The sequence below is a fragment of the Saimiri boliviensis genome, chromosome X (genome assembly GCF_048565385.1).
Source record: "Saimiri boliviensis isolate mSaiBol1 chromosome X, mSaiBol1.pri, whole genome shotgun sequence".
In the NCBI taxonomy this organism is placed as follows: domain Eukaryota; kingdom Metazoa; phylum Chordata; class Mammalia; order Primates; family Cebidae; genus Saimiri; species Saimiri boliviensis.
Genome location: NC_133470.1, coordinates 116,971,059 through 116,997,321, shown reverse-complemented (window position 1 = coordinate 116,997,321; position 26,263 = coordinate 116,971,059). Strand labels below are relative to the sequence as shown.

General features: G+C 38.7%; 1 protein-coding gene and 1 pseudogene across 1 annotated transcript in view; both read left to right on the top strand.

The window, feature by feature from the left end:
* The window catches only part of IL13RA1 (interleukin 13 receptor subunit alpha 1), a 70,487-nt gene that overhangs the window by 40,652 nt on the left and 3,572 nt on the right, over positions 1 to 26,263 (top strand). The window contains exons 7-10 of the mRNA XM_010341692.3: positions 1,423 to 1,473; positions 1,742 to 1,874; positions 8,646 to 8,742; positions 11,748 to 11,832. Coding sequence (XP_010339994.1) covers positions 1,423 to 1,473; positions 1,742 to 1,874; positions 8,646 to 8,742; positions 11,748 to 11,832 — 366 coding nt within the window. The remainder of the gene's footprint in view (positions 1 to 1,422; positions 1,474 to 1,741; positions 1,875 to 8,645; positions 8,743 to 11,747; positions 11,833 to 26,263) is intronic.
* Positions 1,882 to 8,638, top strand: LOC141582833 (cell cycle control protein 50B-like; annotated as a pseudogene).

The window sequence follows — 26,263 nt, the reverse complement described above, 5'->3', positions numbered from 1 at the left end:
GTCTCGCTTTGTCGCCCAGGCTGGAGTACAGTGGCGTGATCTCAGCTCACTGCAACTTCTGCCTCCCAGATTCAAGAGATTCTCCTGTCTCAGTCTCTGGAGAGCTGGGATTACAGGCATGCACCATCACATCTGGCTAATTTTTTTTTTTTTTTTTTGTACTTTTTAGTAGAGACGGGGTTTCTCCATGTTAGCCAGGCTGGTCTTGAACTCTTGGCCTCATATGATCCACCCTCCTCAGCCTCTCAAAGTGCTGGGATTACAGGCATGAGCCACTGTGCCTGGCCAAGAATGTACGTTTTGGTGTGTTCACCCTTTTTTCACTCAACATTGTGTTTGTGAGATTCACCAATGTTGATTCCTATAGCTGTAGATGGTGTATTCTCATTGCATTCATTCCTTTGTGTGAATATACCACATTTTATTTATCCATTCTCCCATTGATAGACATTTGGATAGTTTCCAATTTGGTTTTATGAATGGAATTTTTATGAACATTCACATACTTGTCTCTTGGTACACATGTGCGTACATTTGTGTTGGGTATTTATATAGGCATATGTGGGTCATAAGATTACATAGGATTGTCTCTAGTAGATAATAAGTTTTCCTAGATAGTTATGCCAGTTTTTACACTGCTAAGCAGAAATTTTGAGTTCTAGATGCTTCATATCTTCACAACACTTGGTGTTGTCAGGTTAAGTGTGTGCATTCTTATCTTGTGCATTTAATTTGCATTTTTCTCATGACCAATGAGGTTGAACACTTTTTCAGATGTTTATTGGCAACTTGCCTATCCTCTTGTGAAGTGCCTGTTCAAGCCTTTTGCCAGTTTTTTAAATTGGGTTTTCTTTCGTTGCCTTATTAGTAGGGTAGGAAAAAATATATATGCAAGTCCTTTATCAGAAATTGCAAATATGTTCTCACACTCGATGCATTGCCTGTTTGTTTCCCTGATGAGGTGTCATTTGATAAACAAAAGTTTTTAATTTTAATATAGATGATTTTATTTAAAAATTCCCTTTATGGTTAATATGGGTGGTTTTTTTTTTTTTTTTTTTTTTGGTCTTGTTTAAGAAATATTTCCCTTCTTCAAGGTCATTCAGATATTTTCTACATTTTCATCTAAAAGCTTGCTATAGTTATGTATTATGTATTTATTTTATCTTACACATTTAAATCTACAATGTATCAGGAACTGATTTTGTGAATACTATGAGGTAGGGGTCAAGATTATTTTTTTCTCATATGCATATATAATTGACCCAGCACCACTTCTTAAAAAAGCCAACCTGTTTTCACTGTACCTGGTTATCTTTTAATGGGATAAAAGGAAAGGTTGTCAGAAATAATTAAGTGATAGAAAATGGGTTCTTAAACATTTCGAACTCATTCTCTTTTTTTATTATTATTATTTTCTAGGTTAAGGATGAAGCTAAATGTCAGAATCCAGAATTTGAGAGAAATATGGAGGTTGGTAAATTCAACATTAGCTATTTGGGCTTAGACTTAGAGCAGTTGGGGGTGGAGCATAGTATAAATCTGAGCTGCTCTGAGAAAAACAAACTACTTTGTTCTGTGAGTTATTGCCAATTTTTTTCAAGAGTCAAAGATAATTGAAATTGCAATCCAAGTCTTAATCGTAGACAGAATTTAGCAGATAATTATATTATGATTCAACAGCAATGAAAAAAGAATAAACTGGTAATATTCCTTGTATGTTTTTTATTTTATGCCTAAGAATACATCTTGTTTCATGGTTCCTGGTGTTCTTCCTGATACTTCGAGTGCAGTCAGAATAAGAGTCAAAACAAATGAATTTTGCTATGAGGATGACAAACTCTGGAGTAATTGGAGCCAAGAAATGACCATAGGTAAGAGAACAGAATTTTTATTAAATTTAAAACATTGATGCTTTAAAAACTAAGCTGAAGCAGAAAATACACTGGGGAAAGGGATTGTCATGCTCTCTTGATGTCAGGAAAAGAGTACTTAACAATTGAAATTTATTTTCTTTTTTAATCGCTTTCAAATCGTACAGGGTTAATTTACAGTATAAAGTTCTTTAGGAAACCATAATCCAATGGTTTTATCTTCTTCTATTTCCATTTTATTAACAAACTGAACAAAACATATAGAAAGCAGGCATAGGCTGGACACAGTGACTCACGCCTGTAATCCCAGCACTTTGAGAGACTAAAGCAGGAGGATTGCTTGAGCCCAGGAGTTCAAGACCAGCCTGAGCAACATGGTGAAATCCCATCTCTACAAAAAATACAAAAATCAACTGGGTGTGCTGGTGCACACTTGTGGTCTCGACTACCCAAGGGGCTGAGATGGGAAGATCACTTGAGCCTGGGAGGTGGAGGTTGCAGGTTGCAGTGAGCCAAGATTGTGCCACTGCCCTCCAGCCTGGGTGACAGAGTGAGATCCTATATCAATTAAAAAAAAAAAAAAAAGAAGGCAGGCATAATCAAATTTGCACATCGTATAGTATTAGAGACTGTCCTACATGCTGGTTGGCAGAAATAAGAGTGGAGCCATTTAATAGACAGAAACCTGTATCTAAGTTTGAAAAACTCATTTATTAACTGAAAGGCTGAGCAAGCCAGGCTCAAGTACAGGACTGGAAAAACCTGCGCTTTATGGATGTGTGTGTGGTGGGGTGGGATACAGGGCTTTATTTGACTGTAAGTGCAATGTGACTCAACGTTGTAATCTTAAATGTGTCAAAAAGGCCTATATAATCTTAGACAGGAAGGATGAGTGCAGTACCCAGAAGGGAATATTGAAAGTTTGACACAGAGCTGTGGCCACATCAGAATTGTGCAGTATTCCATTTTGAGCACCCCATTAAAGGAGTTACATTGGCAGACTGGAATCTATCCTTGAAAGGGTAATCAGGATGTTGAAGAATCTCAAAATTTGGCAAGGAACAATTGGTAAAGTAACCTCGAGGAGTCATGATTGCTGATTTCTAATATTTGAGGTATTGTCAGGTACTAGAAGGAATAGGCTTTCCTTTTTGTTTCTCCAAGGGACAACACAGAACCAACTTAAGAACTTTTTAAACAGCTGTCTAAGTCAAACAGGTTGTTGAAGTGGTAAATTCCCTGTTAATTGGGAAACTCAACAAGTTATGTGTGAGGCATGGTTGCATTCGTTTATTTATTGTTGCATAACAAATTACTCCAAAGTTTAATGGCTTAAACCAACATACATTTACCATCTCACAGTTTCTGTGGGTCAGGAGTCTAACCACAGCTTAGCTGGAGGTCTCATGAGGTTGCAGTCAAGCTGCAATGAGAACTGAAATCTGTCTGAAGGCTTGATTGGGGACAGAGAATCCACTTCCAAGTTCATTCTTGTAGTTGTTGGAAAGCCTCATTACCTCACTGGTTGATGGAGGATGTGATAGATACAATTGAATTGTATCTCACAAAAAGATAATGTTCGTAGGTACCAACTCCTGGTACCTGTAAATGTAACCGTATTTGGAAATAGGATTTTTGCAGCTATAATCAATCTAATGACTAGTATCCTTATAAAAAAGAAAAGTCACACAGAGTACAGAGACACACAGATACACAGGGAAGAAAGCCATGTGAAGATGGAGGCAGAGATTTCAGGAATGCAGCTACAACCAAGAAACATCAAGGATTCCTAGGAGCTACCAGAAGCTAGGGAAGAGGCAAGGAGGGATTCTTCTCTAGAGCCCTCAGAGGGAGCATAGCCCTGCTGGCACCTTCATTTTGAACTTCTAGCCTCCAAAACTCTGAGATGATACATTTCTGTTGTTTAAAGCCATCTAGTTTGTGTTAATTTGTTAGATAGCCCTAGGAAATGAATACAGAGGCTTCCTTTAGTTCCTTACCACTTGGACCTCCCCACAGGGCTACTTCCTGATATGGAAACCAGCTTTCCCAAGAGAGTAATCCAAGCAAGAAATAGAGTGTGAGAGACCACTCAATATGGGAAACATGGTCTTTTATAACCTAACCTTAGAAATGACATCCCATTACTGCTGCTGTTCTGTTATTTAGAAGTGAGTCAATTAGTCTAGCCCATGCTCGAGGAGAGGGGATTACACCAGGGTATGAATATCAGGAGTCAGAAATCATGTGGAGTAATCTTAGTGACTGCCTAAAACAGTGGTGGCAGGCCTTGATGATGCTTTCTAGATGTTCATGACTTAGTGGGAAAAATGAATGTGTATATAGACAAGTGATAGTCTATGTGTTAGATATAGCAAGGCAGGCTTTGAAACTGGACAATGGAACTGGAATTTGAGTCCTGATGCCATTATTTACTAAATCCTTCTGGATGACTTACTAAAGGTCTCTGAGCCTTATCTTTCTCATCTGCTTAAATGGGAGATAATGCTGTCATTATAGCATATATATGAGATAAGCATGCAAAACCATGTAGTATGATATCAGACATATGATAGGTGCTTATTTAAGAATAATAGTTGTTAGGATTATTTTAGATATTTTAGTAGTGATAAGTAACCAGTAAGAAAACGTAGTCACTATTAATGAGATGACATATTTAATATAGCATCTTTGTTAATAGTATCTAAAACTAGTTAAGATCTCCTGATTTACCTGAGCCGGCGGGGAAAACCGGCCCCATGAGCGTCCTCTGGGCTGGCCCAGTGCACAGGGGGAGGCGCTCCATGGCTGGTCCTCCCTCTGTCAGCCCATGTGGCTGCCATGACCTGGAGCACTGCCGCCCGGGGCGCCCACCAGCTCAACCGTACCACATTCACGTGGCAGCTCTTCCCTGCCTGGCAACCGCTGCTGTTGGCCAGCATCACTCCGCAGCTCTTCTTCCATGTGGGTCTGGCCTTCATCGGTCTGGATCTCTATTACTCCTCCAGCAGCATCAAGGAGCTGGAATATGACTACACTGGCAACCTGAGCACCAGGAACTGCTCCGTGTGTGCCACGGCCTGCCAGGGCTGCGCACCACTGCCTATCTGCTCATGTGCCTGGTACTTCTCACTGTCTGAGCTCTTCCAGGGCCCCATGTACCCCTACTACGTGCTGACCAACTTCTACCATAACAACCGGTGGTACGGAATATGCTGCCACAATGCGCAGCTGAGCGGGCTGCCCAGCACGCTGCACCACCCGGTCAACGGGCACATCCCCTAAGCCACCTGCTCATCGTGCACCCTGCAGCGCCATCACCAACAGCCTCTTAAATGACTCCTTCTCGCTGTGGTGCCAGCACCAGCCCTGGGGGCTCTATGTGGAGGTGCCGCGCCACTGCACTGCACCGGAGCTACCACACTGCACCAGCATCGCCCAGTAGACTGACTACCCCCTCAAGTTCCACAACCCACTGCCGGTCAACTGCAGCCTGGTACTGACCTTGCATGGCACGGCACCCCCGCTCAACTGGCGCCGGCTGGTCTACAATAAGTTCAGCCCCATCCCCAACAACACGGGCTTCATCAAGCAGGACTTCGTGGTGTGGATGCTCATGGTGGCATTGCCCACATTCCGCAAGCTGTATGTGCACATCTATTAGGGCAACTACTCGACCTCGGGGCGCCTACGGCATCTACAATGCCTACAACTATCCTGTGCATGCATTCGGCAGCCACAAGCTCCACATCTTCAGCAGCATCTTGTGGATGGGTGGCAAGAACCCCTTCCTGGGCATCGCCTACTTGGTCGTCAGCTTCCTCTGCATCCTTACTGGCTTTAGCATGTTGGTCATCTACATTCACTACCAGGACCAGAAAGATGATGACGATGAGGAGGAGGGGTGATTCCAGCTTTCCAATGACCCTTCCTGCTGCTCGCTAAAACTCTCACGAGCTTCTTTCAGCCTCTCCCCTTTGCCCCTCATCCTATTCCAGTCTCTGCTCGCTTTTCCTCCCTTTATGAATAAGGGGGCCAGAGAAGGGAATAACCCCCTTGCTCTTGGGGGCTGCTAGAGTCTCTTGCTTGGTGGTGGAGGGTTGACTGCAGAGTGAAACATCCTTGCAAACTCTCCCCACCTCCTCCATGATACTGACTTGCCATGTTAGGTTCTTCAAGTCTGAGAGTGGAAGGGATCCCTGTAGAGACTCCTTTTCAACCCCTATCAGAGGAAGAGATTGAGAGATCTAGCAATGTGAAATAACTCAGTCAAGATCAGGCAGCTGGCAAGTGGTTCCTGACGCTGAGGCTAGAGCTTTTGCCACTGCAGTACAGTGGTGTTCTTTTCTTTGTGGAGAGGGTGGATTGGGATGGAGAGTGAGGCCCAGAAATTACCTGCAGAGGCATGGAGGGGTGTGGGAGAGCATATTTGTTAAATAGACAGGTAGATTAGGAGGCATCAACCCCAGAGATTCTGACACAGTAATGCTGAGGTGAGATGCTTGAAGCTGTTTTAACAAAGTCCTCTGGAGACCTCCATATTCCCTCAAATTTGGAAATCACTGCCCTGAACCAGGTTGGACCTGAAGCAGTCACCTGAGTCCAGTTTTTCAGATAGTAATTTGTTCCCAGGGACAGTGACACCATCATGTTGCAGGTTTGGTCTGGCACGCTAAATATAGTAAGCTATTAATGACTTATAGAATTAATTTTTTTAAATCATTATCTCTGAGCTGGGTACGGTGGCTTATGCCTATAATCCTAGCTCCCCGGGAGGCTGAGGCAGAAGAATCAATTGAACCCAGGAGGTGGAGGTGGCAGTGAGCCGAGATGGTGCCACTGTCCTCCACCCAGCCTGGGTGACAGAGTAAGACTGTCTCAAAACAATAAAATATAATAAATACAATTTAAAAATCACTATCTCTGGAAAACTAGTTGGTGTACAGATTTGTAGGACAGGGTTTGTGTAAATTCATTTGATATTTTCATATAATAGCAAACAGGCAAACTTTACCAGGTACTGTGTAGAAACGTGAAAATGTGAGGCCAGTTTGTACAGTTCAGAGGGAATGCTTTGACTGTAGAATCAGAGAGCTGGAAGGGATCTTTGAGGGAAAGTAATTTCCATAAAGTAGCATCTATGTCTCCTGGCCCAGTCTTCTTTGTCATTTAATTTGTGTGTGTGTGCATGCATGTGTGTGCACACTTACAAAGGGCTTCATTCATACCTTTTCTCTTGGATCTGGAAAATTGTTTATGTTTGACAATGAGATATGTTTGTTTGTAGTAATCATATTTGAATCAGTACTAAGGCATATATAGTCTTATATGTAAACTAGAATCTTAAGATTATTTGAATCTTTGAGATAATGTTAAAAGTCTTAGCTAAAATCATTCCATTGATTTTATTGATTGACTAACATTAATCAATATGTTTAAAGTTATTCTAAGAAGCAATAGTTTTACTTAAGAAACCTTTCTTTCATGGCAACATAGCTTAAAAGAACTTAAAAAAAACCCCTTTGTGATATGTTACCAGTTTATATGCTAAAAGCAGTTATTTGCTATCTGTCAGACAGAATTTCTCAGTGCCTGCTGTCTGTTATAACTGTTTTCCAGTTACTACTCATTCGTTGCTACTTATTCATTTGAAGCACTGTAAAATCTTGAAGTGTTTTTTCATCAGTTAATAAATATTGTGTTGAATAGTTCGCATTCTAGTTTTTTGAATATAGTTACTGAACAGTGAACAATGTGCATGTCACTGACATCTGTCTCAGAGCTTCTGGGACAATCATGATTTGAGAGATTCTATCCATTATTACATTTACCAAAATAATTCCAATGTGTTGGCTTCCCAGCTTCTGAACATGACACAATTTTATTATCAGATTTTGTATGGTGATTTTAGGCTATGAAAACATGTTTATTATGTGTACATAGAGTAATTTGTATTTGTTATGAATATTTGAACAGCTCACTAGCCCAGCCCTCCTCTGTTCTGAATAAGAGAGTTTACTACATCTTTTTACTATGTAGTTGAAAATAACATGTATTTTGTCATTTTTAGAATGGTCAGTTTATTTCTATAAAATTTTAAATGAGGCTGGACCCAGTGGCTCATGCCTGTAATCCCAGCACTTTGGGAGGCCAAGGCAGGCAGATCACTTGAGGTCGGAGCTTGAGACCAGCTGGCCAACATGGTGAAACTCCATCTCTACTAAAAATACAAAAATTAGCCGGGTGTGGTGGTGTGCACCTGTAGCCCCAGCTACTCAAGAAACTGAAGCAGGAGAATCACTTGAATCCTGGAGGTGGAGGTTGCAGTGAGCCGAGATCACGCTATTGCACTCCAGCCTGGGTGACAGAGTAAGACTGTCTCAAAAAAAAAAAAAAAAAAAAAAGTTAAATGAGACCATGAAAGTTAAGGGACTCTGATTCTGATTAAATTAGTGAATATGGTTCCTGGCCCTATTCTCTGGGTTTTTGAAGGAGAATAAAGCTTATGTTTGTCTTTTTTAAAATGTCCTGATTTCAGGTAATCTTTAAGGTGTTTGCTCACCCAGGGAAGTTCAGGTACCAGAGGAGGACTTTTTGTTTTTTTTTTTTTTAACTGTTAAGATAACAGAAGATAATTGAAGAGTTTTGGAAAATAGGTTGGGGGAGGGAGCAGAAATATTCGTGATCTTACTAGCTAACAGAATTGCTGCTAGGTCTATTACTAAAAGCATTTTGTTTCTCAAGTCTTCCTGTTTGCTTTTCATTCTCCAGGTAAGAAGCGCAATTCCACCCTCTACATAACCATGTTACTCATCGTTCCAGTCATCGTTGCAGGTGCAATCATAGTACTGCTGGTTTACCTAAAGAGGTAAGGTAGCTGCCCAGACAGGCTTTATAGTTACTGCTAGCCTGTTTGCTATGGTTATTATGGTTAGTGCTTGTGTTTTATGTTTGCTCAGTGTATTAGAAGCATGTTGACTATAAGTGGCTTTTGGGAGTATGACATGACAATGAAGTATTACTATGCCCACTTTCTTTCTTTCTTTTTTTTCCTGAGACAGAGTTTCACTCTGTCACCCAGACTGGAATGCAGTGGCATGATCTCAGTTCACTGCAGCCTCTGCCTCCTGGGTTCAAGTAATTCCTGTGCCTCAGCCTCCTGAGTAGCTGGGGTTACAGGCGCCTGCCACCACACCCGGCTAATTTTTTGTATTTTTAGTAGACGGAGTTTCACCGTGTTAGCCAGGCTAGTCTCAAACTCCTGTCCTCAAGTGAGCCACCCACCTTGGCCTCCCAAAGTTCTGGGATTACAGGCATGAGCCACTTTGCCTGGCCACCACACCCACTTTCTAATGAAAAACGTGTTGAATTTGTTTTCCAGGGCTCCCTGCTGAAGCACTGTTCCCTTTACATGTGTTTAGGATTGTTGAATAGGCCCTAGGTTCACTTTACTCTTTGAAAATCCTAATCTATCAAGTTAGTCATTAGTTCTTGAAAGAAGTTTTAGAAATGGAAACAATTACTAATAAAAATGACTGTCTGGGCTGGGTGCAGTGGCTCATGGCTGTAATCCCAGCACTTTGGGAGGCCAAGGCGAGTGGATCAAGAGATTGATACCATCCTAGCCAACATGATGAAACCTTGCCTCTACTAAAAATACAAAAATTAACTGGATATGGTGGCATGCACCTGTAGTCCCTGCTACTCAGGAGGCTGAGGCAGGAGAATCGCTTGAACCTGGGAGTTGGAGGTTGCAGTGAGCTGAGATCATGCTATTGCATTTCAGCCTGGCAACAGAGCAAGACTCTGTCTCAGAAAAAAAAAAAAAAAAAAAAAAAAAGACTTGTCTGGTATTAATGCAAAGCAGTCTACTACTTAATATTGGGGGAAAGAGAACTTCACCAAGTTGTCATGAATGGGTAGTAGTCATTCGCTGAGAATATTTTATTTTCTCTGTTTCCTTATAGGGACTGTTATTTGCTCTTGCAGTAAATAACTAAGGTTGGAATAACGTTATTAAGCTGAATCCAGAACCAATATTTTATCATTATTTTAACATTTATTTTCTATATATTGAACATTATTATATATATGTAGTGCCTATTTGTGAAGCAGGCACTGTTCTAAGGTGCTAAAGTTACAGCAGTAAACAGGACAAAAAGTCCTCATCTACATTCTAGACAGAAAGATACACAACATGCACGCACACGCGCACACACACACACACACACACACACACACACACACAATAATAAATACTATGATTTCACATAGTGAGAAGTATAATTGACAGTAGCAGGGTGTGGCTAGGAAGTGATAGGAGGTTCATTTTACATAGGATGGCCAGAGGACTCCTCTCTGGGAAAATGACATTTCAGGAGAGACTCTCAATAAAATAAAGAAGTGAGTCATTCGAATATTTGAGGAAAGAGCATTCCAGACCAAGGGAACAGCAAATAGAAAGGCCCCAAAGCTGAAATGCACTTGGTTTGTTTGGCTGGAGTGGAGAGTGTAAGGTGGAAAGTGGCAGCAGGTGAGGACAGAGAAGTTGGCCAACCAGATCATGCAGGGCATGGCAAGGACCTGAGATTTTATTCTAAGCATGATGAGGAGCATTGAGAGTTCTGAGCAGAGCAGGTACCTGATCTGAGTTATTGTCATGAAAGATCATTGTAGTTGCTGAGTGAAGAACTGACTTGGGCAAAAGTGGAAGCAGATGAACTAGGTTGGAGGCATTGCAGTGTTTTGGCAGAAAGATGAGGATAACCTGTACTGGTTAGCAATGAAGATAGCAAGAAGTGGTGAGAAATAGTATATGTTTTGAGAGTAGAATTTGTAGGATTTGCTGGTAGCTGTCTGTGGAGGTATGAGAGTAATTGAGGATTCAAAGATAACTCTTAGATTTTTGGCTTGAGCAACTGAGTGAATGCTGGTGCCATTTACTGGGACAGAGAAGACTGAGGAAAGCTGGTTTTGAGGGAAAGATAAGGACTTCAGTTTTGCACATGTTAAGTTTGATAGGCTTATTTGATGTCCAAATAAAGATGTGAAATAAGCGATTGAGTGCATGAATCTGGAATTGAAGGGAGAGGTCTGGGCTGGAGATCTAATTTTGGGAATCCTCCGCATGTGAATGGATTTAAAGCCCTAAGACCAAAGGGAATGCTCATAAAGTGAGTAAGATAGACAAGAAGGCAAAAGACAATCCTGGGGCACATCCATGGACACACCCTAGGAGATAGAGGCAAGCCCACCAAAGGATGCTATAAAATTGAAAAATGGAGATACATAAGAAGAAAAAGAAAAAGAGGAATGTATTCTGTTCTCAGATTTTTTTTTTTTCAAAATTATAAACAAGCGCCTATTTGGTCTATTAAAAGTAGAGCAGCATTATCATTTAGATCAGGCGTCCCCAAACTTTTTACACAGGGGGCCAGTTCACTCTCCCTCAGACCGCTGGAGGGCCGCCACATACTGTGCTCCTCTCACTGACCACCAATGAAAGAGGTGCCGCTTCCTGAAGTGCGGTGGGGGGCCGGATAAATGGCCTGGGGGGGGCTGCATGCGGGCCTGTGGGCGTAGTTTGGAGACGCCTGATTTAAATGATAGGGTATAAGTGATTCACTTATCCTGATGGTCCCTGTGCTCCACCTATGGGCAAGAATGGAACTGAATGCCCTTAGAATATTGATTTTCTTGTACCCTATTTTAGAAATTTCTTTACAACTGCCTTGTTAATAAAGATGACTTGCATACCATGTCTTTTGTCCATGCCCTCTTTTAATATTTATTAAATATTAAATAATATGGTATTTATGTGGGACCCTCCTTTGGACTGGAAGGTTTGAATCAAAATATCTCTGTTTTCTTAAGGCTCAAGATCATTATATTCCCTCCAATTCCTGATCCTGGCAAGATTTTTAAAGAAATGTTTGGAGACCAGAATGATGATACTCTGGTAAGAACAGATTTTGTGGGGCTTGAAATTTTTTTTTTAAAGCTATAGGATTTTTAAAAATTGTGGTAAAGTATCCATAACATAAGATTTACCATTTTAAGCATTTTTAAATATACAGTTCAGGCTGGGGGTGGTGGCTCACACCTGTAATCCCAACACTTTGGGAGGTTGAGGCAGGAAGATCACTTGAGCCCAGCAGTTTGAGACCAGCCTGGACGTGAGACCACTGCACCCAGCTAATTGATATATATATATTTTTATATTATATATAATATATATATTTATATATTTTTATGTATTAATATATATACATAAAAATATGTATATATAAAAAAAGTATATATTTTTTGCAAGACCCTGTTTCTACAAAATATATAAAAATTAGCCGGGTGCAGTGGCATGTACCTGTAGTCCCAGGCACACAGGAGATTGAGGTGGGGGAGGATCCCTTGAGCCCAGGAGTTTGAGGTTGCAGTGAGCCATGATCATGCCACTGCATTCCAACCTGGGTGACAGAGCGAGATTCCATTAAAAAAAAAAAAAAAAAAGAGTATACAATTCAGTGTCATTATAAGTTGTGCAACCATCACCACTATCTCTTTCCAGAAGTTTTTCATCATCCCAAATGGAAACTGTGCCTGTTGAACAATAATTCCCCAACCCCTCATTCCTCCCACCCCTGGTAGCCTCTGTTCTACTTTCTGTCTCTATGAATTGAATATTCTAGGTACCTCCTGTATATGAAATCATACAGTATTTGTCATTTTGTGTCTGGCTTATTTTATTTATCATAATGTTTTAAAGGTTCATTCATGTAGCATGTATCAGAATTTCATTTTGAAATTAGTTCTTATAAAGTATAATTTATTTTTTAAAAATTTGAAGAAGATCTGATTTAAAATCAGTCCAAGCATACCAGTCAAGACATCTTCAGAATTCTTTGTTCATCTCACATGACTCGGCTCCATTCGCTCTCTGGGTTAGGGGATATATTTTATCAAAACATGCAGGCGGAGGGGCCTCCTTTATGAAGCTAGCCTAATGGGCAGGCCTTCTGACTCTTGGATAATTTATAAAACTTGATATGGAGAAATAGAAACATATGGTAAGCAATTGAAATGCGTTGTGTTCATGTTGTTTCTTGGAAAGCAGGACTCCAAGACATGGAAGTGGAGCAGCGCTACCCCGCACAGTTGGTTTCCTGCAGACTCTCATGCTAGAATTTGTGGCTAGAAAAACCTAAGACATTATGGGAATAAAAGGGTTGGAGGTTTCTATGATAATACATCCACCCTACTGAAATAATAAAGACACTAAATGAAATAAATATTATTATCATTGTGTATATCTTAAACGAATAATAACAGGCATAGGGCAGTTAATTTAGGGAAGTAGTACTGCATGGTAGATAATAGCCTGATTTCTGGAGTCAGATTGTCTGGATTCATATCTCTGCTGTGTCATTTACCATCTTTTTGACCTTGGCTAATTTCCTTAGTTTCTCTGTGACTCAATTTTTTCATTAGTAAAATGGAGGTAACAATAGCACCTGCCTCATAGGGTTATGTGGGTTAAATTAAATACCCAACAATTAATTGAATGGAAACTGCTTAACATACCTGGCACATTGTAAGTGCTTAATAAGTGTTAGTGATTAACATTACTATTGATAATAATTTATTTTTGTCTTTAATCCCCAAATAATTATTGTAATAATGGGTGATTCTCAATAGCAGTGATGGTATTTGGTTAGGGAGGGAAGGCATAGAGGCAGATATGCTATCAGAGGAGGATTCATTTGGATCACTTTTTCACCAGATCATCTTCACAGATAGTAGATAACTCTGCCAGACCCTGGGAGTCAGGGCATGTAGAGCCAGAAGTTAGATACCTGATGAGGAAATTGTATGCTGTATCTGGAGCGAGTATGATAACTATAGTTCTCCAACTTTAGTTGAGTCACAATCAACTGGAGTGCTTATAAGAAATATAGATTTCTGAGCGTTCCCTCCAGAAATCCTGATTTGGCAGGTCAGAGATGAGGTCTAGGACTCTGCATATTTAACAGGAGCCCATAGATTATCTCTGTCCTGCTAAGAGAGGCTATGGATCACACTTTGAAAATCACTGATAAAGATATTTACCCCCATCTCTTCCTTCATTTCACCAGCTGTGATAGATGCTGGAGGCTGGGAATTGTACAAGTACTCTAACAACTTTAACCGTTATTGAAAGTCTGCTGTGTGCCAGACAATATATTAAGTGCTTTGCCTATATAACCTTATTGAATCCACATAACCACCCTCTGGAGAACATGTTATTATTTTACAGATGAGGAAATGGAGCCCCAGTGAGGTTAGGCAATTTAGCTGCAGTCACACAGCTCGTGGTGGAAAGATAGAATTTGACCCAGGGCTGTCTTATGCCAGACTTCTCTTACTCTTTCTGCTATGCTGCCTCTTGTAAGATAGAATGCTTGTCCTGAAGAACCTCACCATCTTCTGGGATGTCTGTATGACAGAAGTAGAGGGTTGGGATAGGGGATTTCTGAGAAAAAGATTTGGGGTCATACTATAAATAGCTTTAAATGGGAAGATACTGTCATGTCTTGTGTATATTAATGGCACTTTTCATGCACTGCTTGTGGGCCTGTAAAATGATATATATCCTTTCTGGAAGGCAACCTGGTAAAATGTAACAAGAAACTTTAAGTCTATGATTATATTTTTAGGAACCAATTTTGAGGAAATAATCCAACAATGGCACGGGAGTGGTCAATGCAGCATTTGCTTTTAACATGAAAAATTTGAAACCAATGAAACATCAACAATCAAGAGTTAGTTTAAACAAATAAAAATTAAGTTTTCAAAGCATTTAATGTTATAAAAAATACTCAAGATACAAGAATAAGAAACAGACCATAAACATGTAGCATTTTATAATCATAATTTTTGTTGAAAATGCATTAATATATACATAGAATGAGGGGAAGGAAATGGGTCCAAATGAATGATTATTTCTAGGCAAAGGGATTGTGGGTAACTGATATTATTCTCTGTCTACCTCTCTGAATTTTTCAGATTGCCTATACTGGGCATGTACTACTTTTATAATAAAAGAAAATCTGTACAAGTCATTACGGGGAAAAGAGAATATTGTAGTCAACTAGGTCTGAGAGATAATAGGGACTTGAACTTAGGTGGGAGCAGAGGAGATTGACGTAAGAGACATTATTAAAGGAAATCAACTCATTATGACTTGGTGAGTCTGTGTGGGTGATGAGAGGTAGGGAGAATAAAAAATAATTTCGAGTTTTCAAGTCTGAGTAATAGCGTGAATGATGGTAACATTGACAGCAAAATCAGATCAATTATCTTTCTCAGAGATGAGAAAATTGCTTTTTTCAATTTGCTGTCTAGAGGATAATATGTTGTTTTTGTCCCGATGAGTCAGATAATTCTGTAATTTGGTGACGCAGATATACTGACAATATGGACCATTAAAAGCACAAGGTATTTTTGTTTTGTCCATTGCAGACCATTAAACAAAATCAGTTCTTTAAAACTGAAAGTATAATAAAAATTCCAAAGAGGGGGAATGGTAAGAGAACAAATTTTTATGTCTGCTTTTAACCAAATGAAAAACTCTGCTTTCTTCACATGGCATCAATTCTCATAAATTGAACTGCATATGCTGCATATTCTTTTACATCTGGAATCATTGAATTATTGAATGAACATAGCCCTAAAGGTCATCTAATGAGGTGGATATTGACATGTTTAATTATTTCCCTTTAATTATAAATGTTCAAAACTGAAGATTCTCAATCTCTCTCTCTCTCTCTCTCTCTCTCTGGTTTTTTTGAGATGGAGTTTTTGTTCCTGTTGCCCAGGCTGGAGTGCAATGGTGCCATTGCAGCCTCTACCTCCTGGGTTCCAGTGATTCTTCTGCCTCAGCCTCCCAAGTAGCTGGGAAAACAAGCGCCCACAACCACACCCAGCTAATTTTTGTATTTTTAATAGAGATGGGGTTTCACCACGTTGGCCAGGCTGGTCTTGAACTTCTGACCTCAGGTGATGCACCTGCCTTGGCCTTCCAAAGTGCTGGGATTACAGGCATGAGCCACCATGCCTGGCCTCTTCTCCCTCTCTTTAGAGATAGGGACATTAGGAGCCACAGAGAAGTTTCTCAAGGACTATCACTGTGTTAGGCCAATCTTGTATTGCTGTTATTGCTATAAAGGCATAACTGAAACTGGGTAATTTTTAAAGAAAAGAGGTTTAATTGGCTCATGATTCTGCAGGCTTCACAGGAAGTGTGGTGCCACATCTGCTTCTATTGAGTACCTCAGGAAGCTTACAGTCATGGTGGAAAGTGAAGGTGTAGCAGGTTTCTTACATGGAGAGAGTGGGAACAAGAAGGGGTGGAGGTTTGCCATATACTTTTAAACAAACAGATCTCATGAGAACTCACTCACTGTTGTGAGGACAGCACTAAGCCATGAGGGCTCTGCCCCTGTGACCCAAACACTTCCCACCAGGCCACACTTCCAATGTTGAAGATTAAAATTGAGTATGAAATTTGGCAGGGGCATATATGCAAACTCTGTCAGTCACATAGAGAGGTAACTGCAAAACCTGGACTAGAAGCCATATAAGCCCAAAGTTATCAACTTCCAATCGAAAGAAATAATCCTTGTCCTTTTTTAAACACTCTCTTCTTCCACACTGCACCATTGATAGTTGTTCTTATAAAAATTTCTTTAGTTATGGCCATAAATAAATTAAATCTTCAGTATAGTTTTCCTTAAAGTTACTAGTGTTTTGATGATGTTTTGTTCATTACTGTAGTAACGTTTTGGCCAACAGCATTTCTTTCTGTTGCTTTGCTATTTGCCTTTCCCTTGTAACCAATTGGGCTTCTGGCCATATTGAAGGGAGGTAAGGGGAGTTGCAGAGGGAATAGCTATTTCTCTCTATCTGCATTTCTTTTATCCATAAAAAATATCTATTCTCCCCCTGCTTCTTGGAAACCAATTCTTCTTTTCAGCATTGTGCCATTTTTACATTCCTGATCAGAAGGCAGCTTTTTAAACATGGAAATAACACCCAAATACTGCTGATGGTTATTTTTTACTTCAGTGTATATCTTTATTTATTTATTTATTTATTTATTTATTTATTTATTTATTTTTTTGAGATGGAGTCTTGCTCTGTAACCCAGGCTGGAGTGCAGGTGGCAGCATGTCGGCTCACCGCAACCTCTGCCTCCCGTGTTCAAGTGATTCTCCTGCCTCAGCCTCCCAAGTAGCTGGGACTACAGGTGGTGCCACCATGCCTGGCTAATTTTTGTATTTTTAGTAGAGATGGGGTTTCACCATATTGGTCAGGCTGGTCTGGAACTCCTGACCTCAGGTGATCCCTCCACCTTGACCTCCCAAAGTGCTGGGATTACAGGCGTGAGCCACCGCCCCTAGCCTCAGTGTATATCTTTAAAAACTAAAAATGCTTTCCTACATAGGCAAAATAGCATTACTGTACTTTAAAAATTATTAATTCCTTAATTTCATCTAATACTCAGTCCATATTCAAGTATTTCCATCTGCTCAAATTGTGGCTAAGATAGTGGCTGAGATTGACTACTATATTTAAGGTGATAACAGCATGTCCCCGCCTGCCATCTGCACTTTTTCCCCCATTGCTTCAACACAGATAATCTGTGTAGTTTTATGCTAGCATCTTGTCAAGTCTTCAGCTAATGCTTTTGACATCAGTTCGTATTCTTGCTTGCATCAATAATTTCCTTAGAGATTGATTATTACAGTTTTTCTCTTTCTATCATTTCTATATTTACTTTATGTTTTTTTTGAGACAGGGTCTTGCTCTGTCACTGAGGCTGGAGTACAGTGATGCAATCTCTGCTCACTGTAGCCTCGACCTCCTGAGCTCAAGCAATTTTCCTGCCTCAGCCTCCTGAATAGCTGGGAATCATGTACCACCACACTCAGCTAACTTTTAAATTTCTTTTGTAGAGACAGGGTCTCAAATTTCTAGGCTCAAGCAATCCTCCTGCCTCAGCCTCCCAAATTGCTGGAACTACAGGCGTGAGTCACCATGCCCGGCCTATTTCTACATTTATAAGCTGGCACTTATCTATAAAGCGCTGCTTTCAGTCATCAACTGAGCTCTTTGGTTCTTCTGAAATTCAGTTCCTACTAAAAAGGCAAGCTGCATATTTAATTATTTCCCTTTATTTATCAGTTTTTAAAGTGAGGAGTGAATTAATAGATTCCTTAGATAGTACTAAGTTGTTCCCCTCCATACCATCACATTCAACTTTTTTTTTGATATTAAGAATCTTTATTCACATAAAAATATGAAACAAAAACCAATTATAATAAACAGAAAATAATAACTCTTTAACAAATACCTTATCATTTGGAGTAAATGACAAACAAAAATATTTCTCAAACATTTTGATAAAGAGATTCATGGGTCTGATCAAAAACATTTCTATGAGACCTTAGTAATTATAATAATTTAGAAAAATTATTATGTGTTAATTAGTACAATAAATTTCCTTTAAAGCAATCTAACTGTGGAATATAAAAGCTTCCAAATATGGAAAATTAAAAGTATTTAATTGACAACTTATTGTTCAAGTTTTGCAAAATGTGACTTTCTTTCTTTTTTTGGGGGGACAGAGTCTCCCTCTGTCACCCAGGCTAGAGTGCAGTGGTACAATCATAGTTCACTGCAGCCTCAACCTCCTGGGCTGAGGTGATCCTCCCACCTCAGCTTCCCAAGTAGCTGGGACTACAGGCATGCACCACCATGCCCAGCTAATTTTTTGTATGTATGTATGTATTTTTGTAGAGATAGGTTTTCCATGTTGCCCAGGCTAGTGTCAAACTCCTGGGCTCAAGTGATCTGCCTGCCTTGGCCTCCCAAAGTGCTGGCATTACAGGCATGAGCCACCATGCCAAGCCTCAACTTGTTTTTCAAGTTGTGATGATTTTAAGGTGTGGAGATCTACAATTCATTTTGTGTAATTTTCTATTTTGAATATTGATCTGAAGAAGACTGGGGTATGAAATAGGTATACTTGTATACCAAAGGCCAGTGTTTTTGCATCAGGCTAAGATAAATGAAACCCACTTCACTTCTGTAGAAAATCCGCTGTGGAAAGTAACCAAATCTTGAAAGTAATCTTAACTTGATACTTGATGTTTCATTGTACTACCAAATTTATGTCTTTAAAGCATGAAAGCCTATATAATATGCTGTTTTCCTAGGTTCAGATAATTACCCACTAAAGGCCAGTTGTGTAAGCCTCCTAATCACTGATTCTCTTCATCTGTGATGTTTTTCATCTTTGGCCATTATTCTGTTGCTGATTACCTTGTTTTTAAAATTGTCAGTAAGGATTGAATTCTGGACTGGTAATTGTGTGGATTTATTTTTTTTTTTTTTCTGCAAGTGGTTTTAAAATTAGGCAGGCATATAATTCACAGAATTGAATGATAGGACAGAGCCATTGCATTTATTTATTTTACCTTACATGGACATACTGAAGCAGTACTCAGGAAAAGGCCAGTGTGTTGATAAAGGGTGAAAATGAGAGTAATTCAAATTTTGGGAATGGAAAAAAGGCAATCAGAAAGATTAATGTATTCTGAGAAGCCCTTTCTGCTGTAGAGTTCACCTCATTAAAACAAATTGTTTTTTTCTTGTCCAGCACAGCCGACTGTTAGGTCTAATGACCAGAAATGAAAGTGTAATTTTCAGGTTGTATTTTAAATAGTTACACAGTTTTTATTTGTGAAAAATCCATGTTACAGACACACACACATACACACGCTTCACCACTATACATTCATGCAATTTTTAATTAATTTTTTTTTTCTTATCACTTTGGAGGCCAAGGCAGACAGATCACCTGAGGTCAGGAATTTGAGACCAATCTGGCCAACATGATGAAACCCTATCTCTAATAAAAATGCAAAAATTATCTGGGCACAGTGTGTGCGCCTCTAATCCCAGCTACTTGGGAGGCTGAGGCAGGAGAATCACTTGGGCCCAGGAGGCGGAAGTTGCAGTGAGCCAAGATTGCACCATTGCACTCCAGCCTCGGGTGACAAGAGCAAGACTCCATCTCTAAATAAATAAATAAATAAATAAAAATATATAAAATATATTAATTGTATTTATTTTAATTTATAAATATATTCATATATTTATAAATATATATATTTCTTTTAAAAGCAATACACATTTAGTATAAACAAATTAGAACTACAGATACGCAAGAGAGAAAAACAAAATCACTCTTAATCCTGTCACCCGACATAACTATCTTTAATGGTATGTGAACAACATAGGGAAACTGAAATACCTTTAGTGATAAATGGAATAATAGCAGCCACAATAATAATAGTTCATACTTACTGAACCTTTACTATGTGTCTTAATAACACTGTCATATTGAATTGTATTTGAATGTAACAAATGAGAATTAAACTAAAGGAATTTCTGAACTTTTGATTTATTATAAAATAATTTTTAATGATGATTGAAAAGCAGTTTTTCTATATGCTCTTCCCATTTGCTCCCCATTTTTACAGTTGTTGACTATCTCCATTGTGGGCGTCCTCACATAGAGCCCTCACTTAGTCTTACTTCAGTGTGTGGATATACACTTGATGCTCACTACCATTCTTTATGTCAACATTGCTCCAGTCATTTGAGTTGTTTGAAGCTCGAAAGTTTTCTCAGGAAGGATTGATGGGACTGGCATTTCCTAAGTTATTTACACATTGATGGAATTCACTACATTTATCATTGAAAGTCATTTTGGCAAGATATAAAATCCATGGCTCATAGATACTGCCTTGCGTTTCTTAAATGTGCCATCCATTTTCTTCTGGCATAATATGTTGTTGTCAGAGTCAGCAGAAAATATAATTCTCCTCCTGTGTTAAAACACTTGGTCTTTTTCCCTGACTGTCAAAAGATTTTTTTCTTCATAGTCTAATAATTTTACCAGAATATCTGTTGGTGTTGTGATTTTCTGTGGTATATGGCATGCCTTCTCAGTATGTAATTTTAAATCTATTTTTTAAATTTTTAGTAAAAGTTTCTTCACTTATAGATGTTAGTTATTCTATTCCCTTGTTTTCTTTGATCTTTCACATCTTTTTTGTTTTAACACAGGTTCTTTCTCTGTTGCCTGGGCTGGAGTGTGGTGGCACCATGATAGCTCATTGCAGCCTCCAACTTCTGGGCTCAAATGAACCTCCCAACTCAGCTTCCTGACTAGCTGGGACAAGCGTGTGCCAGCATGCCTGGCTAATTTTTAAATGTTTTTTAGAGACCCAGTCTTGCTATGTTGCCCAGGTTGGTCTTAAACTACTGGCTTCAAGTTATTCCTCAACTGGGCCTTCCAAAGTTAAGGGATTATAGGTGTTAGCCACTGCACCCAGCCCTTCCAGCCCTTTCACAGCCTCTTGAATAATTTTCACCCACCTTCATTTCTTTTTTGTTAATAAAAATCATACCGTTCATCTATTTCTTTAAGGTCTCATCTGATGATGTGTTATGTTTATTTGCCCCATGTTTCTTCTAGCTTAGTCTTCAATTTTGTAATGATTATTTTCTTTTACTTATTTTTTATTTTTTGAGATGGAGTCTTTATCAACCAGGCTGGAGTGCACTGGTGTGATCTTGGCTCACTGCAATCTCTGCCTCCCAGGTTCAAGTGATTCTCCTGCCTCAACCTCCCGAATAGCTGGGATTACAGGCCCCTGCCACCTCGCCCGGCTAATTTTATATTTTTAGTAGAGGCAGGATTTCACCATGTTGGTCAGGCTGGCCTTAAACTCCTGACCTCAAGTGATCCATCCACCTCGACCTCCCAAAGTGCTGAGATTACAAGTGTGAGCCACTGCGCCTGGCCTTCTTTTACTTTTAATTCTTCCCTGAGTTTTGTCATCTATTTTCTGAGTTGTTTATATTGACTTTTAATATATTCTTCTACATTGTTTCCTTTTTCATATCATGTAACTTTATTAATATACTTTGGCTAGTTTTGAAATATTGTTATAGTTTCAATCTATTTTGTGAATATTTTCTGTTTTAGTTCTGTAAGAATATTATTCTGTGGCTCCTTTTTATTTTATTTTATAATTTTAAACATTTTTTTAAAAAATGTGTTTTTTTGCAGAAGTGGAGTTTCATCATGTTTCCCAGGCTGGTCTCAAACTCCTGGGCTCAAGCAATCCTTCTGCCGTGGCCTCCCAAGTGCTGGGACTACAGGCATGAACAACCAGGCCTGGCCTCTGTTGCTCATTTTTGCATGACATTAGTTTCCGGAACTTTTAGAAGGAGGCTTGATTGAGCCAAGTTTATTTTTCCTAATGTTATGACTCTAGAGTTCCGTCCTCTATCGTTTTTGAGAATTATGGTGAATTACATTCTGAAATCTCCTGGCCCTTTCTGTCTACCTTTTCTGCTTTTATCTAGGCTTTCTTTTTTGTCTTTCTCGTTCCTGTCTTGGCCAATTTGTAATCCAGTCTCACTGGTTTTTCCTCAGAGTGCAGCCTTGCTCTGGAAGAGATTAGGGATTAGTTTTGAGAGTTTCTGGAGGCCCAGGCTGCTTTCAGTCTAGACCATGGACTCCTTGCACTCAATCATTGCTTGAAGATGTAAAACCCTCCCTTTTTCAGTTGTTTATATATTTGCTTGCTGAAGTTTGAGTTATTTTACAGTTCTCAGATCTATAGGATGCCATGTTGAGTCTGTTTATGTACTCTTCCATAGCTAATGCCATTTTGGTCTTGTAACTATCTCTAATTTGTCTGCATTCACTCTTACTTTGAGGTTTGTCGGGGAATCATTTTCATCTTGTTTTGTTGTAGATTGTGTTGGTAGATTTTGACTTTGCTTTCCTACTTATATTTCCCACCTGTATTTTTTTTGTGGTGACATTAGGGAAGATTCAAGAACTATGCTGCGACCACCATCTTCTTCCCAGAATTTTTCTGCAAACTATAGATTAAGGGGCAAATCCTGCCTACCACTTTTTTGTACAATCTTTAACCTAAGAATGGCTTTTGTGCTTTTAAATAGTTGGGAAAAAAATCTAAGAATACTATTTCATGGCACATGAAATTAAGATTTCAGTGTCATAAAGTTATGTTGGCCAGGCCCATTTATTTATATATCGTCTATGGCTGCTTTCATGCTACAACAACAGAGTTGTATTATTATAGGCACAGAGACTATATGGCGCTCAAAACCAAAATTACTTCTTATCTAGGCATCTTCAGGAAAAGTTAGTCAAGCCTGGTCCCCTATAATATACTTTTTAGTGGCTAAAGGACATTCCATTGTGTGCATATATTATAATGTACTTAACCAAATTCCTATTATTGGGCATTTGGATGAATCCTCAATTTCGTTATATAGGCATCATTTCACAGCTAAGTATAAGCATATGTATTAATATTTTGTTACTGTCTTAGGATAAATTGTTACAAACCAGATTACTTGATCAAGGGGTAAGGTATATATATTTTAAACTCTTTGATTGATATAGGCTGGGTATTCCTAATCTGAAAATCTAAAATGCAGCATGCTCCAAAATCTGAAACTTTCTGAGTGCTAACATGATGTTCAAAGGAAATGTTCATCGCAACATTTCGGATTTCAGATTTTTGTATTAGTGATGCTCAGCCAGTAAGTATATAGTGCAAATATTCCAAAATCTGAAATACTTCTGCTCCCAAGCATTTTGGATAAGGGATATTCTACCTGTATTGACAAATTGTCATACCGAAAGGTTGTACTAAGTAAATTCTCATTAGGGAAACTGGCTAAATAAGTTATGGTGCATTCATGCAATGAAATATTATGTCGAGGTTGTCCTTTCGGCTGGAACTGCCATCTTCCAGTAATTTGCCAAAATGACGAACACAAAGGGAAACAGGAGAGGCACTCGATACATGTTCTCTAGGCCTTTTAGAAAACATGGAGTTGTTCCTTTGGCCACGCGTATGCAAATCTATAAGAAAGGTGATATTGTAGACATCAAGGGAATGGGTACTGTTCAAAAAGGAATGCCCAACAAATGTTATCATGGCAAAACTGGAAGGGGCTACAGTGTTACCCAGCATGCTTTTGGCATTGTTGTAAACAAACAAGTTAAGGGCAAGATTCTTGCCAAGAGAATTAATGTGCGTATTGAGCACATCAAGCACTCTAAGAGCCGAGATCGCTTCCTAAAACGTGTGAAGGAAAATGATCAGAAAAAAAAAAGAAGCCAAAGAGAAAGGTACCTGGGTCCAACTGAAGCGCCAGCCTGCTCCACCCAGAGAAGCACACTTTGTGAGAACCAATGGGAAGGAGCCTGAGCTGCTGGAACCTATTCCCTATGAATTCATGGCATAAGAGGTGTTAAAAAAAAAAAGACCTCTGGACTGTTAAAAAAAAAAAAGAAAAAGAAAGAAATATTATGTAGAGGTTAAAATGAGGTAGATCACTTTTACTGATGTATAAAAATATGTAACATATGCTGTTAGGTGAAACACCCAGGTTATATATGGAGAGTATGATTCCCTTGTGTTAAGGAAACTGAGGCATTGAAATGTACAAACTTTAATTTTTTCATGAGAAGCATAGATTACAACTAAGTTGTGCCAGTTCATATACCTACCAGTAGTATGTTTGATTGGTTGTTTGACCACACTTTTGCCGATATGATGTTACCTAATTTAAAAATACTTGCCAAGTTGATAGATGAGAAAACAGGTTTTGTACTTTTTCCCAAGTTCATTGGCTTGAATGAATTCTTTTGTGAAATTCTTGTTCCATGTCCATTTTTCCTTGTTGTATTCATCTTTTGGTGATTTGTAAAGTTCTTTACATATTAGATATTAACCCTTTGGCTTCTTATCTATGTTTTCCTTTGTATTGTATTTAGGGTGATTAATGATGTACAAAAGTTTTGTTTTCTTTTTTATGCAGTCAAATCTTCCTGTATTTTTAGGTGTAAAGAGCCCTTTCTACCTTAGATGTATATAGTTGTTCCTCTACATATTTTTCTAGTACTTATTTGATTTTGTTTTTTACACTGAGATGTTTAATCCATCAGGGATTTATTCATGTAGGCTATGAGGTAGGGTTTAGCATTGTTTTCAAATGCTTATATTACCCAGTTGTCTTAGTGTCATTTATTAAATAAGCCATTTTTTCAAGATTATATATTTTTTTCAGATTTTTTTATTAGAAATCTGAACACTTCACATGTTTAAAAATCAAGTTTGAGGTGTGATTTACAACAAAATTTACTCTTTTGAGTGTTGTTAGAAGAATTTCAGCTTGTTGTCTTAGTGTCATTTATTAAAGAAGCCATTTTTTCAAGGTTATATAATTTTTTCAGATTTTTTTATTAGAAATCTGAACACTTCACATGTTTTAAAATCAAGTTTGAGGTGTAATTTACAATAAAATTTACTCTTTTTTGAGTGTTCAGTTAGAAGAATTTCAGCAAATTATATAATTTTGTAACCATTACTCCAATAAAAATGTAGAATATTTACATCAACTCCTAAAAGCTCTCTTCTGCTCCTTTGCATCAACCTCCTCTGTTAATCCTAGATCCTTGCAAACACTGATCTGTTTTTTTGTCCCTAAAATCCTACATTTTCAAGATGTCCTATAAATGGTATCACACAGTATATGGCTTTGTGAGCTTGGCTTCTTTCACTCAGCCTAATGCATTTAAGAGACATCCACATTGTTGCATGTGTCAGTAGTTCATTTCCTTTTATTGCTGAGCAGTATTCTATGATATGGTTGTACCAGTTTATTTAACCATTCGCTTGTTCAAGGACATCAGAGTTGTATCTACTTTTTATCTCTCATGAGTGAAAATGCTATAAACATGCATGTAGAAGTCTTTGTATGACATGTTTTCATTTCTCTTGGGTAAATACCAGGGAGTAGGATTTCTGGGTCATGTGGTAAGTGTATGTGTTATTTTATAACCAGCTGTCAGACTGTTTTCCATAATGACTGCACGATCTTGTTTTCACCAACAATACATAAGAGATCCAGTTTCTCTGCATTCTCATGAGCACTTGGAATTGTCAATATTTTTAATTTTAGCCATTCTAGTAGGTGTGTCAGGGTTATACAATTTATTTAGAATAATTAGCATATTTTGAGCACTATTTCCCAACTTATCCCCTCATCTCTTAACTTGCTCAGTCTGTCTTCAATTGCACAACCTGAGGCAGCTCTTGTTTCTGTTTTTCTTTTTTCCATTTTTTTCCCTGAGAACATCAGTGCAGAAAATGAGCTTAGACATAATCTAATGCAGGATTTGGCAGACTTTTTTCTCTTAAGGGCCAGATAGTAAATGATTTTGTTTT